At 49.9% G+C, this 26,240-nt stretch overlaps 2 protein-coding genes across 5 annotated transcripts; one reads left to right on the forward strand and one right to left on the reverse strand.

Annotated features, from left to right (window-relative positions):
* Positions 1-1,233: 1,233 nt before the first annotated feature.
* NPHP1 (nephrocystin 1) lies at positions 1,234-14,079 on the reverse strand. 2 transcript variants are annotated; one of them, XM_030945225.1, is made up of 20 exons: positions 13,597-14,079; positions 12,490-12,554; positions 11,714-11,774; positions 11,168-11,304; positions 10,642-10,837; positions 10,355-10,456; positions 9,783-9,877; positions 9,623-9,662; positions 9,259-9,343; positions 8,586-8,680; positions 8,180-8,308; positions 7,356-7,430; positions 6,996-7,106; positions 5,983-6,065; positions 5,051-5,127; positions 4,676-4,775; positions 4,456-4,568; positions 3,128-3,201; positions 2,976-3,020; positions 1,234-1,598 (listed from the first exon to the last, which is right to left on the reverse strand). In XM_030945225.1, the coding sequence occupies exons 1-20, from the start codon at positions 13,687-13,689 to the stop codon at positions 1,320-1,322; spliced, it is 2,055 nt and encodes a 684-aa protein (XP_030801085.1). In that variant the 5' UTR covers positions 13,690-14,079; the 3' UTR covers positions 1,234-1,319. The 2 variants fall into 2 exon arrangements, with proteins under 2 accessions (XP_030801085.1, XP_030801086.1); XM_030945226.1 differs by lacking the exon at positions 13,597-14,079 and adding an exon at positions 12,728-12,796.
* Positions 14,080-14,320: 241 nt separating this feature from the next.
* On the forward strand, positions 14,321-25,856 carry LOC115902186 (two pore calcium channel protein 1-like). Of its 3 annotated transcripts, XM_030945503.1 has the most exons (20): positions 14,321-14,399; positions 14,512-14,594; positions 15,152-15,266; positions 16,333-16,461; positions 16,665-16,781; positions 17,462-17,580; positions 17,709-17,810; positions 18,429-18,555; positions 19,408-19,609; positions 20,333-20,477; positions 21,546-21,731; positions 21,978-22,042; positions 22,313-22,400; positions 22,615-22,684; positions 23,220-23,439; positions 23,550-23,640; positions 24,281-24,394; positions 24,784-24,902; positions 25,069-25,237; positions 25,474-25,856. In XM_030945503.1, the coding sequence occupies exons 1-20, from the start codon at positions 14,379-14,381 to the stop codon at positions 25,550-25,552; spliced, it is 2,361 nt and encodes a 786-aa protein (XP_030801363.1). In that variant the 5' UTR covers positions 14,321-14,378; the 3' UTR covers positions 25,553-25,856. The 3 variants fall into 3 exon arrangements, 2 of the variants coding, with proteins under 2 accessions (XP_030801363.1, XP_030801364.1); XR_004060598.1 differs by lacking the exons at positions 25,069-25,237; positions 25,474-25,856 and adding an exon at positions 22,768-22,807 and having other exon boundaries at positions 24,784-24,899; XM_030945504.1 differs by lacking the exon at positions 25,069-25,237 and having other exon boundaries at positions 14,379-14,399.
* Positions 25,857-26,240: the final 384 nt, after the last annotated feature.

Genomic DNA, 26,240 nt, shown 5'->3' on the forward strand with positions numbered 1-26,240 from the left:
CCTTCAGGCACATCCAGCCTTCAGAAAGTAGCAGGTAAATTTTACAAACACACCAGGAGGGTTTGGCAATGTGCTCCCGAGTGCCCAGTAAGGTGTGAAGGGGAGCTGCAGGAATTTCTGCCTCCTGGCAAATGCAGTTTGGAGTCGGGAAGCACTTGCTGTCTCATCCAGTGCACTCTGCCTGGCCCCAGAACTCCCAGATAAGGGGTGGGATGAAAGGCTGGGGGTGGCACTTCTGCCTGGTGGCCCAGAGAGGACCCAATGACCCCATTAACCAGGGCAATGGGCTACAGCAGGAGGAAGACACTGTCCCAGTGAGTTATCCCAGTTCTGCTAGAGACAGGTGATGCCCCAGGAACTTGGCTTCTATGCCAAGCTCTTGCACAACAGAGCAAAGATCAAATCCATGCCTCTGAGTGCTTCCTAGGCTTGGGGGAAGTGTCCTGTGGTATTCCTGGAGGCTCCAGTTTACAGACACTCCAGTGGGAGCTGGTTTTTGGCTCCATGCAGTGGAGGTTTTCAAAAATCTTGTTTCAAATCTCACCAGACAAAACTGAGCCTGGCCCGGGCTTAAATCCAGGTGTGACTCAGTGGCAATGTCCCCATCACCCTGCAGGAAGCATCCAGATGCTCCAGCACTAAAGAGAAAGTGGATTAATCACTTCCCCTTGGGAATGGGCAGCACACAGAGCCTGTGGTCACAGGGCTCTCAGGGGTCAGCAGAGGAAACAATCCTGGGGAAACACAGCATTCCCAGGATTCCCACCTGCTGCTATTTGTGTTGGGTCAGGCATATTCCTGGGAGGAACCCAGCCTTCTCCTGAGTGGGGGAGAGGAACAGGCAAACAGTCTAAAGACAGAACAACCTGCTGGTCACTGGTTGGGCAAGAGAGGATTCTTCCCCTAAGCTGGCTGTCCTTGCTCAGCAGCATTCTTAAAGATCTCTCTTCTTTCCCTTCCCTGCTCCGAGGCTGCTGGGGGACTGGGACAAAGAGCCTTTTTGTTCACCCTGGTTAAAACAACACTGGAAATTAATTGGAAGCTGCACGGGAGGAGAAAAGAGCTACCTCAGCTTTGGCAAAGTATGACACCTGACATGGCAATAACAAACAGGTAATAACAGGCAACCAGAGCCTTGTTTAACCCTGCAAAGTTAAAAATTTAAAATACAATTTCCAGTAGATAAACAGATAAAATAATTTTAATCTCTCTCAAAATCTTAATTGTGCTAAAATATCCATTACAATTCAGCTCCTGCACAATCTCTTTGGTAAGAATTTAATTTTATTGTTACCACATCCTTAGAGAGCCTGAATTGTTCATTCTCCAGGATTGTTTTCTCTCACTTCTCCTAAGAAATCATAGGCCAGCTCTGAGATGTCAAAGGCTCTGTGGGTGTTTTCTGATGACAGCAGGTACTCCAGGGCACCGTCCTTCTCCTGGCTCCTCTTCAGGAAGTCATGGATCACCTTCCAGCGAGACAATTCCACCTCCTCCTCAGCCCATGTGTAGCTGGGGAGGAACGTGGAGCAGAGCAGAGGGAACACAGAGTCGTGGTACACCAGGACAAACGCAGACTTCAGGAATTCTTGATCTCTCTGCAGAGAAGAGTGGCGAAAACACCTCAGTGCAAACACGTGGTGTTGCCAAACACTTTCCAAAGTATTGTACATGGGAAAAAACCCCAAACAACTCACTCTCAGTTTCCAGGAAAACAATGGGAAGAGATCTGATCTTCCTAAACATACATCTGTTATCTCAGATAAGCCTCCAGCATATCCACACTCTGCCAGCCTTCCCACAAACTACAGGCACTGAGACCCCTTTGCTCTGGGGTATTTATATTTCTTAAAAGCAGTGCCACATCCTCCCTGCCCTGGAAACCCAAATTCCTGTTATCTCCCTGCTGTCCTAGGCAGAGCATGGCTCTGATCCCACTCCTTGGAGCCAGAGCTGATGCTGCCCCCGGGCACTGCTGTCCCACTCTTTGTGCATGGTGTGACCTCTGTGCTCCCCTGTGAACATCAGCTTGGAAAACCCACAGACAAAGGATCAGCCTGGTCAATTATCAAACACATGGGAAAGATCCAAGTCCAGAGTGTCCCAGCCCCAGGAGCGCTGTGCCTGGCAGGGAGCGTTTCACAGCTCAGCCTCACGGAACCACCCAGGGGTGAGCATTCAGCAATCCTCCCCTGGGAGTGGCACATGCCAGTCAGGTAGAACTGGATGGTTCTGGGATCCCAGGGAGTTGCCAATTCCGTGAGTAGATCTGCTCTCCTTTTGGATGAATGGCCCTGACAAAGCTGCTCTGACTCAGCGGGTGTTTGTTCTGCGTAAACAGGGAGCCCTCCTCGTGCATCAATTCAGGAGCATGCACAGGAATGAAATATCCCACTGCTGCTTCCAGGAAATCCAGCATTCAGAGCCAGTGGCTTTCTCATTCAGTTCCTGCAGCTGCTCTCTGTCCAGGGGACAGGATGTTGGACAAGGTCTGGGTGAGCCCAGGGACAACCAGGTAAATTCTCCAGCTGTCTTTGTGCCAAAACATGGGATTACAGCTGTCTGGGGTAGGGACATCTCAGGAATTTAGGGAGCCTTTTCCCAGGCAGATTGTGGGAGGACTGAAGCTCAGAGTTTGGAGGAGGGAAGATGATTTTGTGGGCATACACAGACCCTTTTTGTATCCATGACTGTTGGAAGCACATCTTGACAGGGAGCCACTCTGGGTACCAACCTATAACAGGTTCCCCCCTAACAACACTGGAATACAAAGTTACAAGTCAATTTAATTTTCCTCTTGCTCCTGGTTTACTGTTACATATCTGGGTGAGAAATGTTAAAAACTACATTTACATATCTCTACTTTCTAAACAGATGTATGGTGAGAGGAAAAGCTAAGCAGCAATTGCACTGGCAGGGAGCAGCTAGTTGGAATTACTCTGAATATTTGGAAAGAAAAACCTGTGGTTTGTTACCTTCTCAATTCTCTTCAATGTTCTTTCTTTCTCTGCCCAGGCACTCTAAAATGAAATGAAAAATCAGAGCAAGGCTGGAGAACTTTGTCTTCTCCGAGGACAGGAAAAAAAGCGCTCAAATTTAGCCTGGAAATCCTAACAAGGTAACATACCCGAAGTGCATCCATCAGGTCTGGCTGATCCAGGAGTTGAGGGAAAGTTGCTAGCACAGGATTACAGATTAAGTCTGAAACAGAAAACAAACACATTCAAGGCTAAGGAAGAATCAGTTTTCAAAGTATTGGCACATCCAGGTATCCAGCACATCCCCTCCTGTCAGATTATTCCAAAGGGAAAATGAGCTGTGACAGTTCTCCACAGCAGGGAAAGTAGAACTCCCTAAAAACTGTTCTGACTGCAGCCAATTCTCAGTGGCTGAGACAGTTAAACCAGGAGAGGGGACACACAAACCCCAGTGCTCTTTATTGGGAATGCCAACAAACATGAACCCTTCCTGATTTACCTGTCAGAGGTGTTTTCCCTCATTTCTGCACCTGCCTTTTTTACACACAGCTGCAATTGTGCTGCTTAGTTTGGATGTTATGGATAAACACACTTGGGTTCTACCTCAGCCTGGTGTGGCATTTTAGGAGAACCAAGGACCAAGTGCACAGTGAATTTTTCCAATGGAGCACACATCCCACTGCACAGGTGTCCTGGTGCTTTTTGGGTCATTTCCATGAGAACTCACGCTGCTCCGGTGATTATTTTAATTAATGAGACTGTGGATAAGATTCCAAGTGACAGAGAGCAGGATTTTGGCTAAGGTGTTTTCTTTATCATGTGATTTCAAATATTGAATGTACACTTGTTCCTTCACCTTGAAGCTGATGGTAAGTTTGGTAAACATGAAGCATTTACTAATGCCCAAACATTTCGGGGAAGACAGCCAGGACTGATGACTTCTGGGAAGGAGAACAGGCATTTTCAGTTGTCTATTCCTAAAGTGTTGGTGGATTTTGAAATAATAGAATCTTCTTTAGTTGCTCAGCTACCAGAACAACTCCTGGAATAAAGCCTTGCAATGGCTTCACATGAAGTCTGAATCCAAAGGGATGCAATTTAACTCCAGGAGAGGTCATCAGCCTGATCTACTGTCCTAAACTATGCAGATCAAACCAGGTAAGTGTGGCAGTTCTCACCTATATAAATTCATATGTAGTACAGGTCAGAAATGTAAATTTTCCTTATTTCAAGTTGGTTTTAAAATGGAGAAGGCTATGAACTATCATTAGTTCTGTTGAATAATCAGGGCAAGACATTGAGTTCTAAATTCAGAATTCTCCAACTTCTGTCTCTCCCTACTGTCAGCAAGTAAATAATAATTAAAAACTAAAAATAAAGAGGATAACTTAGCCTGAGTGCCAAAAACATCTCTTACCAAAGGGACAGCTGGCAAGAGTCATTCCCTGGATGAACCTGATCTTCCTGCAGTGCTCACCTGTGCTTTGCATGCTCGTCCTGTCCTTCAGGAGGGCATCTCCAAGGATTTGCCGATAAAACACCAGGAGATGGATGTAGCACATGCCCCCAACTAATGTTTCAGGGAGAAAACTGTTGTGAAAATAAGGGACAGCAGTTGAGGTGTTCACTGCAAACACTGCAGATTTCTCTAGGCTGTCTGGAATACTTTTTCATTTTATGGAAGCACAAGGACTCACTTCAGGATGTCTTTCGAGTGCACACTCGGTGACTTCACTTTCACCAGAAGCACAGGCTGCTTCCTGAGGCTCATAAACTGCTGAAAAACCCCAGAGCCTGCTGCAGGAAGAGAGAGCCCAGATTCACACAGCCAGTTTGAAACAACAGTAACAATTCTATTACAAAAATGGGCATTTCAGTGGGTTGAGAACTCTTTTGAGTTTAGTAAGCCTGGTAACATCCAGCTCCCCACAGCCAAGGCAAAAGCAGATAAATAATGAAATGCATGCAAAAATAGAACACACAAACCCAAACCAGGCTGTGGGGACTGTTGTGAAGGAGATGCAGCATTGATCACATTATTATGTTTATGTTATATTGAAAAGAAACCACACCTCTCCTCGATATTGATGGGTCAACCTCAACGCCTCTCTCATAGGGAGTTCCACCACTCAGGACCAGCTCATGCATCCTGCCAATAAAGATAAATTTGAAGCCCATATGATATTGGGAATTCAACTATTTTTGGAATTTAATTGTGCTGGGAGGTCAATTATTTTAAAAGCCATTAACAATATTGTTTCTTTTCCATAGCCCAAGTATTTTTCTTGCATGGAATTTAGCAATTGTTTCGCTACAATGGTTTTGAGGAATCACCAACAATTAAAATCTTCCATATTTAAAATTTGTTAAAGAATAATGTAACCCCAGTTCTGCCAAGAGTAAGTCACTGCTGAAACAAGCATGAAATTGAATCTGTAATACCATGCTTCCTTAATGAAATAGTAGAAGAATATTTTAAAAATGAGACTTAGAAGAGATTTAGAGACTTCTAGAACAGTAGAGGTGTCCTGTGGGTATTTTTTTTTGCACTGTAACCCAGATAAATTCAGAATACATATACACAATATATATATGTCTACCAATACTTGGCAAAAACCAAGTTTTGAAAGTTGAGCTACAATGAATTATTTCTGTCAATAAACAGAAAGTTTTCCTATATTTAATAAAATAAAAATATACACACTTTAATATTCTTTCAGATGACTGGACCCACTAATCATAAACCGTAATTCACACTCCAAGAGCAGTGAGAGATTAATTCACAACAACTCCCACCTGACTCCATGTCTTGGGAAGCAGTATCCCAATTTTCACCTGGGAAAGGGATAATGCAGCAAAGAGCCAGAATCCCAAAGGACTGGGCTGGATGCCCCTGCCCCAGCAGTGTGTAAGTATGAAAGATGAGTTTTACTCTCAGTCTAAAACAAATGTATATACATCTGTGTGTAAATACAGGGAGAGTAGGAAAAGGCAAAAAACTCACTTGGAAGGAACAGGAATCCCACTGGAAGTGAAAAGCTTCAGAAAGGCCCAACCACAGCTCAGCTCTCCTCTTTCACCTGTTGACTAGAAAAAAAGAGAAATGTAAATTATTTGAGCAGCTGACCCAGAATGAGTGACTGAACCACAAGTAATAACAGTAACCACATGAAAACTCTTGTAGTTATCCCCTTTTCCTCGTTCACCTTTGTGTGTTCAAAAATCACAATCTGCCTTCTCTGAGGGTCGTTTTTCTGGCTTTACCATCTATTGTCTTACTACCTGTTGTGCTTTCCAGCAGCATATCCCAGATGGACAGGCTCTATCTGTGTAAACTGGAGCTGGAGACCACTGTCCATGCTGCTGAAACAGTTAAAACTTTAGTTTTCCAGCTGTACAGGACATTAGTCTGAAATAAACCACAGAGATGGAAAACTGCAGGAGTGAGGGGAGAACTAGTCCATTGTGATCCCCTGGCATGGGATCTTTGGCACAAGTTATTTCAGTGTTGCTACAGGGACACTCATGTCCATGAGTCAGAGGGATTTTTATTCTCTAATTAAGAATATTCTCCCATTAGAAAATCCCAGAATGGTTTGGGTCGGAAAGGATTTTAAGGATCATCTTGTTCCATCCCCTGCCATGGGCAGGGACATCTCCCACTATCCCAGGTTGCTCCAAGCCCTGTCCAACCTGGCCTTGGACACTTCCAGGGATCCAGAGGCAGCCACAGCTTCTCTGGGCAGCTGTGCCAGGGCCTGCCCACCCTCACAGAGAAGAATTCCTTCCCAGTATCCCATCTATCCCTGCCCTCTGATAGTGGGAAGTCATTCCCCCTTGTCCTATCACTACATGAGCTTGTGAAAAGTCTCTCTCCATCTTTCCTGTAGGCTCCTTCCAGGTAATCCTATTCTCTAATCCTGTTCTCTAATGAGGGATATTCTCTAACTGGGACCAGCTGGTTCCCTTTATAAACCTGCCCTTGGAGGGACTTCCACTGCACCTCCCCACACTCACATTGCACTTGTATGTGATGCCAAGCTCAAACAAGATCCCAATGTCTGAAGACAGGGAGTTGGACCTGACAAAACAGTCACCATCAAGCAAGCTGGGTAAGATGCCCATCACCTGATACAGAGAGGGGAGGAAAAAAAATTAATATACCTATAAAAAAAATCTTTAAAGCTCATCAAGCACATCCCTCACTCCAACACAAGATCTTAGACCCAATCCATGTAAAAATGAGGAAAGAACCAATTCCAGTCAAAACCTTGCTCCCCTTATTGTCTCTCCATGGAGCACAGCTGTGCCACCAAGGAACACTTTAGTGACACTAAAAGGAAAAAGCTGTAAACAGCCAGGGGCTGTATCACCTACCCTTGGAGAAAAGGTCCAAGTTTGAGGATTTTTAGGCAGCCACGTGGCTCTCACTGTGTGAATGTTACTCAGCACCTGAAGTGGGGAAAAAAGCTAAGGTCAGTTTTTCTGGAAAGCCCCTTTCAGAAAATGCAGGGTTATCCCAGATGGATCCAACACTGCAAACAACCAAGACAACTGGAAGAAAACTGCTGGATAATCAGGGTTATGTTTTTACAAAAAGCTGCTCTGCACACACACAAAAGAACAGAGGATCGAGGGCATGTGGAGGAACCTGCCCCTGACCCAGCTGCTCCAGGCCCATCCCAGGAGACAGATCAGCCCAGGAAACACTCACTGCAGGTGGGGGACCCGAAATTAGGGAATTAGAGAAATGGAGCTCCCACCCCAGCCCCTCCCAGGGCCACCCAGCACAGCCCCAGGGGCAGGGTGTGACTGTCACCCTGAGTCAGGAGCAGCTCCCTGGCTCACCTCACACTGCTCTGGGGCATCTTGGGGCTGCACCTGATTTACCACGAGAAGAAAGCAGAGGGAGAGAAACCAAAGGCAGAAAAAGGGAGGGGTCCAAGTGCCTTGTGGAGCACCTTGGGTGGGAAGCTTGGCTTGCCTGGCCATGCCCAATGCCCATCAATGCAGTCTGGCCTGTTTTATCATTCAGTTCTGTTCTTCTGGGTGAGTGGGCTCAAACCAGACTCATCTGAGCATAAATTAAGCAGCTTGGAAGGTGTGTGTGTCTCTGAGACAGAGAGGAAGCAGAACCTGAAGGATGCTGGCAGCTCCAAACCTCCTGCAGTCCTTTTTTGGGAAGCAGACATGTTCCTTACCCGGCTGCCATCGAAGAGGCAGAGCCGGACGTGCCGGCTGAGGACGCGCACACCGCTCCCAGGGAAAGGGATCATCTTGCAGCTGCATAAAGTGACAATCAGGGACACTCTGGTGGGTCTAGGATGGATCTGAAACACAGCAGAAGAAGGATTAAACCTACAGGCCCCTCTGCACGTGGTCTCATCTTGTGTTTATGGACCATTGTCATTTTCCCAACCACCAACCCAGTAGCAGCAGGATTTCTTCACAAGCCTTTAGCTCTGCCCCAGGGATGTTTTAGAGACAGACAGAAGGTGCCAGCAGAAGAAATATTTGCACCAGAAACGGTGCAAATTAAGACACAATCACCAGCCAAAAGGAAAGAAGGCAAATAAAGTTTGTATCGCCCTTAGCAGCAATACTCACAGTATTTCTCTCAGAGTTCCACACCAAGTCTCTGAAAGCCAGCTGGGATGGAGTAAGCTTGGGTTGCAAATAGTAACTTGCTCGAAACTCTTCACCTACAACAAGAGTAAATTTAAAAACTCTTCATTTTTCAAATGATCTTTATTGTGCCCAAAAGGACAACACCCAAAATTCATGTCCACTTGAATATTTGAGTACACAAAACTATGGAATTATCTGCCATGAGCACTGTCTACTATTTGTGAGTGTTCTGAAGTATTTAATCTCAAAAGCACAATAACTTAATTTAAAAAAGAGATTAAACAGCTTTAAACAGAAAGACTAACAAAACATGAGATATCTTATATATATTTCATCAAGAGACTAGAAAAGACCTTTAAGAAAAAGGGAAGATTAAAATAAAATTTAAAAAATCATCATTTCCTGCGAAGTCAATAGGAAGAAACTTGCAAAGAGGAAACTCTTTGAAATCATAAGGAAATTTTTCAGGATTTCACATTGATAAATTAAAATTTAAGGGAAAAAAACCTTTTATACTTTTTTTGATGGGTCAAATACAGCCAGTTAGCCAATTAATTAAAATTGAGCAGTATGGATTGGTGTCCAACAGGCTGGTGACAGGGTGAGAAAGCCACCACAGAGACCTGAGAATCCTGCCAGGTGAGATCCCTACCTTCCTCCAGGAGCTGGAACAGCATGGATGGGCGGAACCCTGCAGGAACTGCCCCTGTGGTGGTCAGCACCTCCACAGTGTCGTTCTAGGAAAAACAAAGGACAAAGGATGTTACTGGTCCTGCTATTTAACAGCAAATTTCATCCTGATTTACAGCTGTTTACAACCAGAAACTTGAGGTATCAGTCACCTCTTCTGAAGCATTTCTGTGGCATTTCTTGCTACCAAAAACCCCCAAAACACAGATGTTAATTAAGAACAATGGTCTTTGATATGAGGCACAGTGTTTGGGAAAAGGCACAGCTTTTCTACGGAATAATGAAGATCATGGCAGGTGAAGCTGCCCTGTAAGAGGGGCACCCACCTCTACAATGGCTCGGACAGCACTCCAGTGGGAATCTGTTCTGGAAGAAAATAGAGGGAATTATAGTAAATCCTCACATGAACAAAAATTTAGCCACTAAATATTGCTCTGTTTCCAAACAGCAGCAGCTTCACAACCATATCTGAGGCATTCCATTTACCTTTTTTTAATTTCAGTTCCATCTGCTGTTTCATCCACCACTTCTACGTGTTCTTCTGACTCCTCCTGGCTTTCTTCTTCTTCTTCCTTAGGAACCTGGAATTCACATTCAAAATGGCAAAAGGCTTGAGTTCTTCCCAGTTCTGTTCTTAAAAATGCCTTCTCCAACCACAGCCCATATTAATATAAGTTTAGAATAAATTAAGTAAGTCCAGAAAAAGAGATTTTCTGTCTGTGATACAGAAAATTGTTTACATAGACTCCCATTTCAGATAAATTATTAAAACCCCAAATCCATCCACAGCAGCTTGGAGTCTTCAGAGTTGACCTTTAAGTGACAAAGATTCTGACTTTGATATTCAAGAAACTTCTCTGCCACAACTCCACAAAGCACAGAAATGCTGCTTTTGATGGATATCTCCAGCCTCATGGACAAAAACATGGAGCTATTTCCAAATAACTGGCTTTATTTCCAAACAACACATGGCATTGTGACCAGATCATTGATTATTGGTCATTAATCTATATAAAAGAGCAGAGGTGAGATGAGGACAGAGGTTGCAGCACACCCACCGCAAGGTAGGTCCTGGGAACGAGGCCTCTCTCCCCCTTGGAATTTTCAGCTACCCACCAGCCATCCTCCTTCTTGTCATGTATGAGCAGGATTTCACCTTTCTTTGGCATTGGAGGAAGGCACAGAGACAAAAAAACAAGCAAGTATTTAAATGGAAAAGGATCTAACTCCAGTTTCTCCCCAAATCCCACAATTTGGCTGAATCCCAAAAGCACAGGATTTCATTATGGTTACTGCTTAACTCAGAGTGATCTGTAGTAAAAACTCTTTGCAGAGAGATATTTACCACAAATGTGAGATCCCCTTCCTGCTGGGCATCAAAGTTCCCAACAGCAACACATTCTCTAACATTTGGATCATCCAACAACTTCTCCTCATCTTCTTCTTCTTCAGTGTCTTCCTCCTCACTTTCTTTATCTTCACTCTCCTCCTCTTCTTCGTTTCCCTCTTCTGCATGAGGGCCTTTCTGGTGTTCGTCACCCCTACCCAAAACAAATCAAACTGGTTTTTAGTATCATTCCCACCAAACTTCCTGAAATGCTGTCAAGCCTTTGCAAGGACATTATTCAGATACAGCATTTCCATTCCTCTGTTTTGCTCTCTGTCCTGAAGAAACTCCTCCAAACCTTATATTCCAGCCATAGAATATCCAGCACCCCGAGAAAATCCCAGCAAGCTTCTCTCCTGAGCATTTCTACTTTTATCCTTCTGTTATTTTTCAGCTAATTAAGGGGGTGATATAATGACTTTTCAAGGTCCATTCCAGCCATCCTTTAAAAAACCAGTTGCATTTGTATCTTTAAGCTACTCACCCTGGATAATTCTTTGTCACCTTATCCTGATCCAAGACAAGAAGGAGTTTCTGCAGCTGCTGGGAGAGTCTCAGCAACAGCTTTTCTTCCTCTTCCTTCCTTTGGCTGTAATTCCCCACCGGCGCAGGCTCGTCAGCCTGACAGAGAACCCAACAAATGCCCCAAAGAATCAAAGTTCCCCAATAAATGGCTCAAAGAATCAAAGTCCCTCTATAAACTAAGTTTTCCAGACATGCATTACATGTTTTCCCCTTCCTGGGCTGCTGTCACTCCCTCTTTAGTGACAACGTTCTTACCCTTTCACTCTGCCAAGGTGAAATTCTCTGTTAAGTTTTCACCTGGGACTTGGACAAAATAAAGCACTAAAGTGAGTTTTTAAATGATATAAATGGATATAAAAATATAAATTGGAGAGATGACAAGCAGGGATTGTGCGGTGCTGGGCACTGCTCTTGTCCTGAGGCATCTAAAATGGAACACTGATTTTCTTTAAACACTTTCCATGGTGAATTTTGGAGAAAACCACAAATTAATCTCCATACTTACTTTTTTCAAAGCATGGAGAGCCTTCGTATTCTCCTCCACCAATTCCTTCAGCTCTGTACATCTGCATTGAGAGCAAGACAGGCAGATGGTATTTTCTTAAAATTCTGACCCAAACCACAGCTGCTGACTGAAAGGTGTCATTTTAGGTGCTTTGTGTCCCTTCAGGTTGAGAGTTCCAAGCCCAAACAGCAGCATTTGCCAGAATCCCAGAATAGGTGGGACTGGGATGGACCTCTGGAGCTCATCCAGTCCAACCCCACTGCTCAGACAGGATCACCCAGAGCAGGTGACACAGGAATGCATGCAGCTGGGTTTGGGATCTCTCCAGAGAGGGGAGGGAGACTCCACACCCTCCCTGGGCAGCTCTTCCAATTCTCTGCCACCCTCACGTTGGATTTGTGTTTTAATTTATGGCCATTGCTCCTCATCCTGTTGCTGGGAACACCAGAAAGAGCCTGGCACCATCCCCTTGGCACCTGCCTTGGAGATATTTATATGGATTGGTGAGATCCCATCTCAGCCTTCCCTTCTCCAGACCCTCCTCAGCCCCAGAGGGCTGGGAAAGAACCAGCCTGGACAACAGGAGCGGGAAGGGCAGGGAGAAAGCTGCACAATCGGGAGAGAAAAGGCATGGAGGGAGCGAACACTGCTGAGGGTACCAGAGGGGACAGTGAGGGCAGCGCCGGGGCGCTGGGATCGAGGGGTGGAGATCGGGATGGGAGTCGGGATGAGGGTTCGGGATGGGGGTTCGGGATGGAGGTTCGGGATCCCCTCACCTCAGCCGAAGGGGCTCCCGCTGCCCGGGGGCTGCGGCCGCGCTCTCCGCCCGCAGCGCCTCCACCTGCAACAGGGGACGGGGCGGTCAGGGCCGGGGGGACGAGACACCCGGTATGGGGCGGGACACCCGCTGTGGCACCGCCACCGGCCCCGGTACAACCTTTGGTACAACCCCGGAACCGGCCCCGGTGCATCCCTGGTGCAGCCCCGGTACCAGCCCCGGTTCGGCCCCGGTACCTGCGCCCGCAGCTCCCGGCTCCGGCGCTGCACCCGCTGCAGCGGCCCCCGCGCCCGCCGCTCCGACATGGTCACCGGGCAACGGGGCAGCCCCGGCGCCGCCGGATGACGGGCCCGGGGCGGGGCCGGAGCGCTCCGCGGCCCGCCCCGGCAGCCCCGAGATCGGGAAGGTCCCTCGCAGCCCCAACAGCCCCGGCGGGGCTCATCTGGGGACAAACGAGGTGGCGTTTTGTGATCCCAGCCACGGAATCACAGAAAGGTGGCGTTGGAAGGCACCTCTGGAGAACACCCAGTCTGATGGCAGGATGGTTACGTTTGGGAAGGAGGTCCAAGATCAAGACAAAGCCTTAAGGGGCTCTGGGCAGTGCATTTTTCCCCCCATAGATCTGAGAACTCCATAATACCTCTGAAAAGCAGCAGCCTGCAATGAATCCCCCAGCACTCCCGTCTCCTGGCATTCTCTAGCAATGGGAAGAAGGAACTTGCTACAGCTACCTGCACAATTCCTTATGCAAAGTGCCAGGAGGAATTCTTACTCCTTTATTTCACTTGTTCATTCACCCAGCCAAAGCATGAGCTCTTTCACCACTTAATTGTCCCCATGCACACCCATAATGGGACTTGTTACATGTGCCCATAAGGCACGTTTTCACATTTATTCCAGAAATAAACACCTAGGAGCACCATGCGATGACTTTTGCGAGTTTATTGTGTTGGCAGCGCTTCCTGGCAAGGGCAGAGCAGCAGGCTTAGAGCTGGACAAGTGCAGACAACCCTTTTGTGGAACATGGAAATCCGAGAATCATGGAATCGCTGAGCTTAGGAAAGACCTCCGAGATCATGGAGTGCAACCCGTGACCGATCCCCACCTTGTCACCCAGCCCAGAGCACCGAGTGCCACGTCCAGTTGTTCCTTGGACACCTCCAGGGACGGGGACTCCAAACCTCCCTGAGCAGTCCATTCCAGGCTTGGGATCGCTGCTTGCATATCCTCGGTTCTTTCTTGGGCTAGTCTGACACAGTTTGGGATCTTGCTTTGCGAAGGGAGGAAGAGAAGTCCTGCCATTCTATGGATGCTGTCCTCTCTGGCAAGCACTGCTATTCCACGGACGATGTTCTCTCTAGCAGCACTGGTATTCCACGGATGATGTCGTTCCCCAGAAGCCCTGATATTCCACGGATGCTGTCCTTCCCGCTATTCCACGGATGCTGTCCAGTCGGCAGCCCTGCCAGCCCAGGGATGCTGTCCTTCCCCAGCAGCGCTTCCCCCCTTCCCAGCGGCTCAGGCAGCGCCCACCGGAGCCGGATAATCCACCGGAGGAGCCGCCGGGAGCCCGCTGCCAGGCCATGCCGGCGCTCAGGCCGCTTCCAGCTTCTCCTGCGCGGCGGCGAGGCGGCGCTGCAGGTATCGCTGCCGCCAGCGCAGGAAGCGGCGGCGCGCCCGGCCCGCCTGCCAGCCCACGGCCACCCCGGCGGCGAAGGCGGCCAGCAGCGCCCAGCGCACCACCCGCGGCCGCAGCGCCTCCAGCACCATCCCGGCCCCGCCCCGCTCCGCCGAGCCCGGCACCGCCTCCCGCTTCCGCCGCCGCGGGGGCGGGACCGGCCCCGTTAAAGGCGGCGGGGCCGGGGAGGCGCCGCGTCCGCCCGCGCCATGGCCGAGGCGGCAGCGCAGGTAGCGCCTCGCCCCGCGGCACCTTCTCCCCTTTCTCCCCCCTCTCCTTCCCCTCTGCAGCTCCGCGGAGTTCCCCCGCAGCTCCTCACACGCTGCCTTGTGTTTCCCCCAGGATCTCCTGCTGGCAGCGGCGTTTGTGTCCGACGCGCAGTACAACAGGAATATTCCTTTTAAGACCTCTCCGGAGGCTGTCAGGTAAGGAGGGGTGCGCCCCCCGCCCCGACCACACCTGCGGAGAGCCAGGCGCTTCCGTGGCCAAACAGCAACCGCCGGGAAAAGTCGGCGGTGCCAAGAGGGGTGGATGGGTGGGGCGCCAAAAGCTGGACTTAAACTGAAATGCTTAAAACGGAGCTCAGCACATCTGTGTGTTGAGGATGGGAGTTGACATTAAAAAGTTGTGGTTTGCTGGAGGGGAGAAAATAAAACTAACATAAAGTCTTCCGAGCCTCTGGGGCAATGAAGAGTGTGGGAGGCTTGGTTAGCTCTCAGCTGTGTGGAAGGTGCTGGAGCGGCTGAACCAAGTTAAATATTTTTGTTTACTGTAATAAATATTCTATTATTTAACCCTGCTCTGAGAGGCAATATCGTATCCGTCAGCTCTGAGGCTAATTTGGAAACACATTGTCAAATTCCTTGCTGGCAATAATGTTTGTTTGGGACAGCAAGTGCTGTTCTTCCAGGACACATTTGGTGATGCCCTGGGGATGTGACCTGTAGCCTTTATTTATGGTGCCTGTGCCTTCTTCCCCCAGGCTCTATCACCTCTACAACCACTGGATGATGCGAACAGCCACCTACTTCTTCATCTTCCTCAACCTGTCCCTTGCCCTGTTTGAGGAACCTGCAGTGTATCCGCTCCCCTTCCTGGTGAGTTTGTGGTGTAGGAGCAGCAAATGCAGCTGCTGGAGCCAGCAAGGGCTTCTTGGTTCAAAGTGGTTGTCAGAGGTGCCAAGAGACAGTGGATGGTGATGTTTTTGTGGATATCTTTGATCTTCTGCTCTGGTGAGACCTCACCTGGAGTCCTGCATCCAGCTCTAGGTCAGGACCAGCGCAGGAAGGACATGGAAAGTTGGAGTGAGCCCAGAGGAGGTCACCAGGTTTATCAGAGGGGTGGAACAGCTCTGCTCTGAGGAAAAGCTGAGAGAATTGGGGTTGTTTAGCCTGGAGAAGCTTCAGAGTGACCTAATTGGCTCTTCCAGTACCTGAAATGGCCAACAGGAAAAACTCCAAGGGCCTGGAGTGCCAGGACAAGGGGGAATGGCTTCCCACTGCAAGAGGGCAGGATTCGATGGGAGATTGGAAAGAAATTGTCCCCTGTGAGGGTGGTGAGGCCCTGGCACAGGTTTGCCAGAGAAGCTGTGGCTGCCCCATCCCTGGAAGTGTTCCAGGCCAGGCTGGACAGGGCTTGGAGCAACCTGGGCTAGTGGAAGGTGTCCCTGCCCATGGCAGGGTGTGGAATGGGATCATCTTTATGGTCCCCTTCAACCCAAATGATTCTGTGACTTTATAATTCTGTGATCTGTTTGAAATGGGGACAAAAAAGGCACAGGAGCTGGCCAGGGACTGTAGGAGCCATTGTGGCCACCAGTAATGGCCCATGTGACTATGGTCAAAGTCATGTTGCTGTTCTCCATCTCAGAGACCAATTCCAGCCTTTTTTGGGACTCAGGTCCAGTCCTCATGCATGAAAGTAGAAGCCAAGTTTTACTTTAGGCCAGACTTCTCTGCAGCCTTAATTTGTCCTGCACCAGTGTGATTGTGAAAGATGCGCTCCTTGAATCCTAAGCAAACACAGACTTGCTGGCTTTAACCTGCCTGTGGCAGGGAATTCTGCGAAAGGAAGCCCGAAAATACTGCTCTGCCTGTTTTTTCTTGTGCAAAAAGGAGTATTGCTGCTCCTGGTTGTGCTGGCTGAGCCCTGCTCTCTCTGCAGGCCACGTCAGTGCTGGAGGTGCTGTGCCTCCTGGTGTTCCTCGGCCGCCTGACACACTTTGCCAAAGTCACCCTGCACAACGTGTTCTGGAAGGACACCAAGAACATCTGCATCATGGTGGCTATCCTGGTGAGTTGGGCCCAGGGAAGGTGGATTTTTTTTTCCCCTCATGTTGCTTTCCTGGGATCCCAGACCTGGCATACGTGAGCCATGGCCAAGCCAACTGGGTCTCACAAACCTGTCATGTGTCACCTCTCCTGTATCAACGAACACTTCACTATCTAGACACATTCCAGCATTAATTCTGGGAGCTTTCCTTCTTTCTCCCACAGCTCTCCCTGACAGACCTAGCCATATATGGGGTCCTCAGGCTGTATGGTGTGAGGAGCATCCGATGGTCAAGGATTGTGAGGCCCATCTTCCTCATCAACTTCGCAGAGAGTCGCCAGGTAAAGAAAAGGTCTGGTGGGATGTCCAGGGTCCTGTTTTTTCAGACAGCCCACTGCTTTTCACAATCCAGGGGATGTAGCAGAAGGGTTTTATGGCAGAATGTAGGGTCCCGTGAGAGAAGGTTTGTTTCAGAAGTGGCCTGAAGTAATAATTTGAGGTGGGCAAAAGGGTGGATTCACACAGTACCACAGGAAAAACCCCTGTCTTTCTCCCTGAGTCAGGGACCAGGTTACTGATTTCTGGAAGTCTCGTGGGTAAACAAGTGCTGTAGTCTGGGTTTGGACTCTGATTCCTCTCAGCACGGAGAGATCTTTGTCCTGCTGCCCAAGACTGGTCTGGTCCTGACTTAAAAATGAATAAACTGTGATGTGGAGGCCTGGGGGAGGGAGCAGCTCAACATTTGGGCTCAGAGCCTGTGTTTTGTGGCCTGGAGTGATGGATTTCTGTCCCTGACTGGTTCCCTGCAGCAAGAACATCTCGGCAGTGCCCTGGGGCCCTCTGTCCCTTGGCTCCTGAGTTCACTGTGATTTGTAGCTGAGGCCTTTCCTCCTAGGATCCCCCTGATGAACAAGGAAGAAAGGCCTGGGTCTTTTGCACCCCATTTCAGGGGTTTGATCCAGGGATGGTGAGGGGAAGAAGGGGTGCCATGTTGCCTCTGAACATTCCCTTGTCCCGGCAGATCCGGAGGGCGTTCCGCAGCATCCGCAACACGCTGCCCGAGATCACCTACGTCTTCCTGCTCTTCATGTTCAGCCTCCTCATGTTCTCCCTCATGGCCTTGAAGCTGTTTGGAGAGAGGTGTGGGTACTTCCTTTGCTCCTGGGATACTCTGGGCACACTCCAAGCAATTCCTAGGGAATGCAAGCACTGCTCCTGTCGCAGGACATGTGATCCCAGTGCTTAACTCCAGGCTCTCTTCCTCCCAGGAATCTCCAGACAGCAGAAGGCCTGCCCTACTTCAGAAACTACCTGGAGATTGTGTTTGACCTCTACGTGCTGGTGACCACAGCAAACAGCCCGGATGTCATGTATGGATGTCACGTGTGGATGATCAAATCTCTCTCACAGTGCTCTCAGGGCTCTCTGGGCAGCCTCTAATTGGCACAGCAGAGTTAAAATTCTGTGGGTGTTGGGCTTTTCATCCCTGTCTCTTCTGGGTTCCCACTGTAGTTTGTGCTGGGAAGGCCCTGTCAGGAGTAAGACAGGGACGAAGGGCTCAGTCATCCATGTGCTGGAAATATCTTCAGCACAACTGCAATGGTGCAGTGACCCTGGGAATTTAAACTGAGAAATAAAATGCTGCTCACCCTAGAGCAAGTGGAAAAGCAGATGTGAGAGCAGCAAGGGTCTGGGACCAAAAAATAGCATCTGGCTGAGGCATTGCCTCATGTCTGCTCTTAAATTTGGCTGCACTGGCATAGATTTCATCTCTGTGCTGTCTTCTGCACCCCTTCAGTCAGGGCCTGACAAACCAGGATGAAAACCCAGCAGAATAAAAGTGTTCTTGAAGTGAATTAATGCAGTTTTTAGCTTTTATCTGATGAGTTTGATCTGGCAGTCCAAAACAGCACTTGGAAATCCACGTGGTAGTCTGTTTTCTCATGGACTCACTTTTGTCAAGCAGTAATACCTCTCCCCTTCTCTAGGATGCCAGCGTTTGACTTCAGCTCCTGGTACGCCCTGTTCTTCATCGCCTTCGTCATCATCAACACTTACATCTTCATGTCTCTCTTCCTGGCTGTGGTCTACAACAACTACAAAAAACACCTGAAGGTAATGCCTGGAGGGGCTTGTGACCTTCCTGCTGTTCTCTGTCAGGAACCTCTGTCTTTCCCTTGGAAAGCTTTGAGAAGGGGAAGAGCTTCTTGCAAACAACAGGCACAGACCCACTTCTCATATCATGGGCTTGTTGGGAGTTCTGCTGTTGGCGTTGAATGAAATATTCTATGGTGTTTCCCACTGATAAGAAGCTCATTCTGCTTTATCTTGGAGGCGTAGTCCTAGCTCAGGAATGCTGTCTCCATGCAGGGAACTGTTTTTTGCACAGCATCTTTGCATGTGCTCTGAGGGCAAGTGAATTGGAAATGGGAGGTCTGAGTAAATCAGAATTTTTGTAGGGGCAGTTTGGGACTTGTGATCAAAGGAGGAGAGCTGGGAATTCCTGGGTACTCCCATGAAGGGATTGGATCTTTCTCAGGAAGCAGAGTGCTGGATGTCCCTCTGCGCAGTCATGTGCAGAAGAGGATCCCACCCCCGGCTCTCAGCAGGATTCACTTGTGGATGGGAAGCATGTGTGGGCACATCCTCTTTGCTTCTGTGGCCATGCAGATCCCGTGATTTTTGTCACCTCCTTCCTGTCTGACACTACTCTTTGTCTTTCCTTCCGGTTTTTCAGTGCTGTCCCAGCATCCAGCAATCTGCTGATCCTTCCAGAGCTCGGTGTGGAGACCCCACAGCCGCCTGTTAAACACCATTTCTTACCCTCGCCCCCACCCTAACTGTGCTGTGCTTTGTGTCCAGTGCCATCCCCCTGGGTCTCGCACCTCTGTGCTGTGCAAATGAGTTTATTTGTTAAAGAAGGGGGGAGGGCACCTGGAGCCGCCTGACTCCCAGGCTTCTCTCCAGAACGAGATCCGTAAACTCGCCTACATGAAGCGCCGCAAGATGATCGAGGCCTTCAACCTGCTGAAGGAGCAGGAGGGAGAGCAGTTCGTGGTCCGGGAGGCCCGCTGGAAGCAGCTGGTCAAGCTGGTGGCTCCTGACACCAGCAATTCCCACCGGGAGCTGCTGCTCCGCATCTCGGATGACAAGCAGAAAGGGTTCGTAGGTGAGCAGTGGGGACTGGGGAGGAGGCAGGACCCTGATCCTTCCAGGGGTTTGGCTTTGGGAGTTTTGATCTGTAATGGCCCCAGAGGGACTGAGAATCACAGTCATTGAGGTTGGAAAAGACCTCCAAGATTGAGTCCAACCTGTGCCTGTTCCCCACCTTGTCACCCAGCCCAGAGCACTGAGTGCCATTTCCTGTCGTTCCTTGAGCACCTCCAGGAATGGGGTCTCCAGGCCCCTCTTCCCTCCAGATTCCGGGAGCCCCGAAAGGTTGTTCTTGCTGCCTGTGCTATAGCCCATGTCCCACACACTGTGAGTGGCCTTTCATGGCCATTTGGTGTCAGGCCAAGCTCTCCATGGGATGTGGGACCTCCTGTTCTCAGCAGAGGATGTGGAAAGCCTCCCTTGTTATCAGATGCAATGTGGCTCCCCACACAGTCCTCTGGAGCGGGAATATCAGGAGAGATGGGTCACTCTCCTTGTTCTGAATCCTTCTGTGGTGGTGGTTGGCCCATGGCTCGAGCCAATTCCCCAGGAATGGGGCGGAGAAGCTGCTTGAATTCCAAGTTCAGCCCGTTGTGGTGGACACCACTCTGGGGTTGGCTTTGCTGGGAGCAGAGACCGAGGAGCCCAGACGGCTACCGCTCCCGTGGGCTCGGACGTGCCTTTAGCAGGCACTGTTTGTTTGCCATGAGATCAGGCTGACGCTGCCACTCTACTGCAGACAAGAAGTCCTTCGTGCAGCTGGCAGACCTGCTCAACATCCAGGTGGTGACGCTGAAGATCCGCAGGCACCCCCTGGCGCGCTTGGCGCCGGTGCTGTACGGATCCGCGCCCAGCCGGCTCCTGCGCGGCCTCGTCAGGCACAGGTGAGCCCTGGCACGGCACAGGTGAGCTCTGACACAGCTCAGGGCTCTCCTGGATGTGCTGCTGGGGAGGACAGACCCTCAGGGCTCTGCTGCTGCTCCTGGCCTGCCTTGCTCAGTGTGGAGGAACCAGCTGTGGCTGTGGGCGAGGCCCCGCTGCCTGAGCTGGGTTTTGCTGACATCAGGCTGTGCTTTGTGCCCTGCCATGCACTCAGATCTGCTCCTAGCTCAGCAGTCTCTGCTGCAGAGCTGTGTCCTGCTGCCTCATCAGCCCTGGGAGTTCTCTAGAGCTCTCTTTCACCTCTGAGCCTTGCCAGGATCCCAAAATAGCTGAGGTTGCAAGGAACATCTAGGGATGGGCTAGTGGAACTCCCTGCTCCAAGCGAGGTCAGCCACAGTAGGGTACCAGGGCTGTCCTAGCTGGGTCTAGAGTATCGCCAAAGGATGGAGGCTCCATAACCGCTCTGCAACCCCTTCCAGTGCTTGATCACCCCTGGTTAAAAAAAAAACCAAACCCCAAGCAACTTCTTTGTTTAAATGGAAGTTCCTGAATTTCAACTTGTGCCCCTTTCCTCTTGTGCTTCCACTGGATATCACTGAGAAGAGTCTGGCTCCATCTTCCCTGCACCTTCCCATCAGGTATTTATGCACAGGAGCTGCTCCTGACCCTTCTCCCTGTCAGGTTGGACTGCCCCAGCTCTCCCAACACATCACATTGCACTGCCCTGTCATTCTGTCAGCTCTGTGACCTTTGCTGCACCAGCTCTGTGTGTTCAGGCCTCTCCAGTGCTGGGGAGCCCAGCTCACCCTGGTTCCTCCCCCAGCACCTCCAAGTGTGGCCTCACCAGAACTGAGTGGTGGGGAAAAATCACTTCCCTGCACCTGTTAGCCAAATTCTGTGTTGGACTTCAAGAGCAAAACTAAACTCTTCAGTGACTCTCCCAAACTCTCAGATTTGAGGAGAACTGATGGGTACAGAATTTTTGAGAGAGGAAGAAAAGAGCTTATGAAATAACTGTGTGGCTTTGACCTTCTTGGGAGCTGCAGACTGATCTCTCTTGGTTCTTGCAGGGTTTTTGTTTGGACCTACGATGCCATCATCCTGATAAATGCTGTCTTCATTGCTCTGGATGAGGAAAGCCCCTACATTTCCTATGCGGAGTGGGTGTTCCTTGCTCTGTACATCGTCGAGATCCTCCTGAAGGTCTACACTTATGAACCCAGGGAGTTCTTTGGCAAAACCCAGTTCTGGAACTGGTGAGTGGGCTGGAGGTTTGTGTGGAGCGTGGTGAGTGCTGTGCTCAGCTCCTCGAGGACTGAAAGGCTCTGAACTCCTGTGCCAGGGTGTGTTTGAGGTGAATCAGAGGTGGTTGTGACAAAGCTCTCCCGTGTGCCCATAGCCTGAGCTGGCCCTGATGTGAGGAGCAGGGGTCACTGCTTGTTTAAACCCCACTCCTGTCCCTGTCCCCCAAAATCTAACAGCAGTGCCTTCCCTCGTGCCAGGTTTGATACTCTCATCATCTTTGCTGCCCTGACTGCAACGATTCTCAATGCCACCCTCAAGTCCAGTAAGTGCAGCTTGAGCAGCCTGCATGCCTTGGGAATCCTGGTGTCCTCCCCAGCCTTCTGGCTTGAGAGGCTTTGTGACCAGACAAGGAATTTGTGGAGGGTTTCTAAGAACTAACCCAGTCTTCCTCTTTTTTCTTTTTTCTTTTTTTTTTTTTTTAGCTCCCTGTTATAGTGTTTAACAAGGACACAATCGTAACAAATCAAAGAATTTTATCTAAATGCTTCCTAGATTTATTTTCATAATAAAAACATCTTTGTTCTTTTTTCAGCCATGAAGTACAACAGCCAGCAGATCCTGGACATTGTGTTCATCCTGAGAGTCCTCAGGCTGATCCGGATTGTTGACAGCATTCAGAGGTGAGGAGGGAAGTGGGATGGGAGATGGTTTTTGGGGAGGGGTGGCTCTGTGCCAGAAGAGGTGTTCTGTGTGCCCACACTGACCATGGCCACCCCACAGAGCTTCCCAAGGCCTTGCCCCAGCCTGCCTGGGAGGAGCCCAGTGGCTGCAGGAGCCTCTCTGGGGACGTGGGGAGCGTGGGCTGTGACAATAACCAGCGTGGGCTCTCTGCAGGTTCCGGGTGATCATGAACACCCTGATAAACATCGTCCCGACCATGCTGACCTTTGGTGGGCTCACTCTGGTAAGAAATCCTGGTGTGTTGGCTCAGAGCACTCCAGTTTCAAAGAAGTGTGTCATAAATCTCATGCTCATGCTGTTTCCAAGGGGATAAATGCAATTCCCTGGATGGCAGGCCCTTGGAACTGTAAGTACCCGTTTGAGTCGTGGCCATTGTGCAAGCAAAAAGCATTCCTGCTTTTCCTGGATCAGGACATCCTCCTTGGATCCATGGGGTGTTCAGGCAGCCTGGGCTTTGCATCATAAGGAATCAAATCATGGTTTGGGCAAGAGGCTGAATGAGAAACCTCGATTTCAAATGATTTCCTAAAATGAGCTTCTGTTATGATTTGGGAATATTTCCTATCCGTGTATTTGTAGTTCTTGGCTAATTATTCCTGCTTGGTGATTGCTGTTGGGTGGCTTGGGGCTCTTGGAGTCTGTGCTGCCCTCCAGCCCCTTGCTGTGCCTGTGGAAACTGGGAAACCTGCTGGGATGCTGTGCTTGCCCTGGGGCTTGCAGCTTGCTGGAGAAGCAGGTGATGGGGTTTCTCTTCCCAGGTTGTGTATTGTGTGTTTGCTATCATTGGCATGGAGCTATTCCACGGGAAAATCCAGTACTTCCCAGCCAACTCCAATGCTCCTCACGCCCTGGAGTGTGGGAATCCAGCTCTCAAGGATTCCCTGTTTGCCCGTGGGAAGTACTGCAAGAACAACTTCAACAACTTTGCCTCGTCCTTCATCGTGCTCATGGAGCTCACTGTGGTCAACCAGTGGCACGATATCCTTTGTGGGGCACATTCCCAGCTGGATCCTTGGGACATTTGCTGGGTTTCTGGTTCCCCCCTCAGCTCCTCCTTTCCTCCTCTTTTCCCTTAACTCCCACTCCACTCTTTGCCAATGGATTTGCCAATGTGACAGCTCAGCCTGCCAAGCTCTACTTCATCGCCTTCCACATTGTGATGGTGATAATCATTGTCAAGTACGTTTTTTGGGGTGATTTCCTCTGCTTTAGGGGAAAAGGGGATCTGCCCCTGTCAGGGCACTGCTGGTGGGTGCTGGGGTCACCCACTGGAGACAGGTGGGATGGGTTTGGAGGGATCTGCTGCATTCTTGTCCCCACTGTGTGGTGGTGTTCACAGGGGTGCCGGGAGAGGGAAGAGATGAGAATCTTGACTCCATGTTTCAGAAGGCTGATTTATTATTTTATGATATATATTATATTAAAAGAGAATGATATATTAAAACTACACTAAAAGAATAAAATAAAGGATTTCATCAGAAGGCTAGCAAGGAAAGGAATGGAATGATAAAAGTTCATGACTCTCAGAGAGTCCAAGCCAGCTGACTGTGATTGGCCATTAATTAGAAACAACCAACATGGACCATTCAAAGATGCACCTGTTGCATTCCACAGCATCAGATAATTATTGGTTTTCTTTTCCTCTGAGGCTTCTCAGCTTCTCAGGAGAAAAATCCTGGCAAAGGGATCTTTCAGAAAATACCATGGTGACACCACTGGGTGCTGCTCTGACCTGGAGGCGATGGAGCACTGGGGAATGAGCCTGGGCACGCAGTCAGGGAGGAAATGCTGTCTCAGTTCTGCTCGTTGTTTCTTTCAGCATCTTCGTGTCATTCATCCTGGAAGCTTTCTTTGTGGAGTACTCCCTGGAGAAGAGTGAAGTGGAAACTGCCATCGAGCAGAAAATCCAGGAGCTGGGAATGGGAGTTCAAGAGTAAGCCCCCAGATGTACCCAAGCTGGATGTGGCCAGTTTGGCACCACTGATGGGGGAAAACCACCCTCTGTGTTGAGGTGTGAGCTGACATTCTCCTTCCTTGTCACAAAGTTCTGGCTCATCTTCCTGAAAAATGGAGATTCCTCTTCCCTGCCTTGAAGTTCTGGCTCCTCTGCTGGCTTAGCTGCCAGCAGAAGGCCCCTGGTGCTGGCCTTGCTGCCTCCCCTGGCTCTTCCAGCTGGGAATTCCAGCCCAGAGGACAGGAAGGATGCTGGAAAACAACCCCATGGCTGGTGCTTGTCCTGCCCCACTGAGAACCCATCACTGCCGGGCTCCCAGGGTGGGATGTGGCCCCTTCCCAGGGTAATTCCTGGCCCTTGCTGTGCAGGGATGAGCTCCAGCATGAACAGCTCCTGGACAACATGGAGAGTGCCGAGCACGAGCTCGAGGGGGAAGGTGGAGCCAAGGCACAGAGCAAAGGGCTGGTGTTCAAAATTGCCTCCAAACGTAAGTGTGACCCTCCAGGGTGTGCAGGCCCAAGGCTCCCAGCTGTTCCTGGGGAAGCTCCCAATCCTGCTGCTCCCTTGGGGCTACAAAAGCAGCTAAACGCCACCTGGGAACTTTGGGACAGCTGTGGACCTGTGACATTTGTTGTTTCTTTTTACTTCTGTAGCATCTTCTCCTCTCCCACCTCAGCCCTTCTGTGTTCCGTGTGCTCAGCAGCCTCCCCCTGGAGACACTGCCCTGCTGGCCGAGGTCCTGCTGTGCCAGGACACCCGTTTTCCTTTCTCCTTCCTCTGGGCTTTGCATTCCTGCTGCCTTGGATCCTTTCTTCTGGCTCGGTGACTGTTTCCCTCCTTCTCCTGGCTTTCCTGCTGTACCTCAGCTTTCCATTGTGTGGGAATAGAAGGGCTTAAACTCCCAAATAATGGCCTTACCTTCAAGAAGGGCTCAGAGTAATTAAAGTAGATGGGATGGAAGAGAGGGACTGTAGTTTGGGGGATTTTCTTGCCTGTTTTAAGGTATCCAGAGGAGCACATCTGGTGCTCACAGGGCATTTTTTTTTTTGTCCCCCCAGGATACAGGACAGTGGATGCTCTGCTCCAGCGCATGTTCGAGGCAGAGATACCCCTGGAGGACGAAGGCCCTTCCTTTGAGGAGATCCTGAACTTGTCTCCCACCTCAGCTGTTCCCAGGAGCCCGAGTTCCGAGAGCGCAGCCTGAGGGGGGGGATCAGGGAATGAAGCTCATTCCCGGCTGTCCAGGTGCTCCCTGGCCGCTCCCACGCGTGGGGCCCGGGTGACACGGTGGGAACAAACAGCTCTGTCCTGTACAGGAGCTTTATCTCATGTAAAAGTCTCATATAAACCTCTGGAATGTGGGCAGGAGTCGGACTCTCCGCCCGTGCCCGGGCTGGGACGGTGCCGCGGGCAGTATGTTATGGAATAACTACTTCTTGTAACTGGAATTGTATCGCAGCACTTTTATATGCAGCTCTGGAGCGGTGTACGCTGAATGAAGCAGCTCTTTAGCGCAATAAATTCAGCAGTTTGGAAAAACGATGGAGTATCTCCGAGTTAATGATGGGAGAGGGTTGCGGCTGCTCCAGGATAATGTGCGGGGCTTGGAGGTGGGAAAAGAGGAGGGGGGAGAGGAGTGGGGGCTGCTCCGCGCTCCCAGGGCCCTGCCCAGCCTTTCCCTTTTCCCAATTCCTCCTTTTTTCTCCTCATTTTTTCCCTCATTTCCCTTGGGCCTGGCCCCAGGGCGCCGTCCAGCGGCCGCGGTGGGAACTGCACCCGCGGAGGGCGGTGTTTCCTGTGTGATTGATGGGGCAAAGGGCCAATG

This window comes from Camarhynchus parvulus, chromosome 3 (assembly GCF_901933205.1).
Source record: "Camarhynchus parvulus chromosome 3, STF_HiC, whole genome shotgun sequence".
NCBI lineage: Eukaryota > Metazoa > Chordata > Aves > Passeriformes > Thraupidae > Camarhynchus > Camarhynchus parvulus.

Coding starts and splice junctions, on each gene's coding strand:
- NPHP1 (XM_030945225.1), bottom strand. CDS start 13,689: ATGGACTGCTCAGGGAGGTTTGGAGTCCCCGTCCCTGGAGGTGTCCAA. Junction 9,663..9,782: donor GGAACTGAAATTAAAAAAAG/GTAAATGGAATG, acceptor ATTTTCTTCCAG/AACAGATTCCCACTGGAGTG. Junction 8,681..9,258: donor GTTCCAGCTCCTGGAGGAAG/GTAGGGATCTCA, acceptor CTCTTGTTGTAG/GTGAAGAGTTTCGAGCAAGT.
- LOC115902186 (XM_030945503.1), top strand. CDS start 14,379: ATGGCCGAGGCGGCAGCGCAG. Junction 14,595..15,151: donor ACCTCTCCGGAGGCTGTCAG/GTAAGGAGGGGT, acceptor TTCTTCCCCCAG/GCTCTATCACCTCTACAACC. Junction 23,440..23,549: donor TGTGGTCAACCAGTGGCACG/ATATCCTTTGTG, acceptor CTCCCACTCCAC/TCTTTGCCAATGGATTTGCC.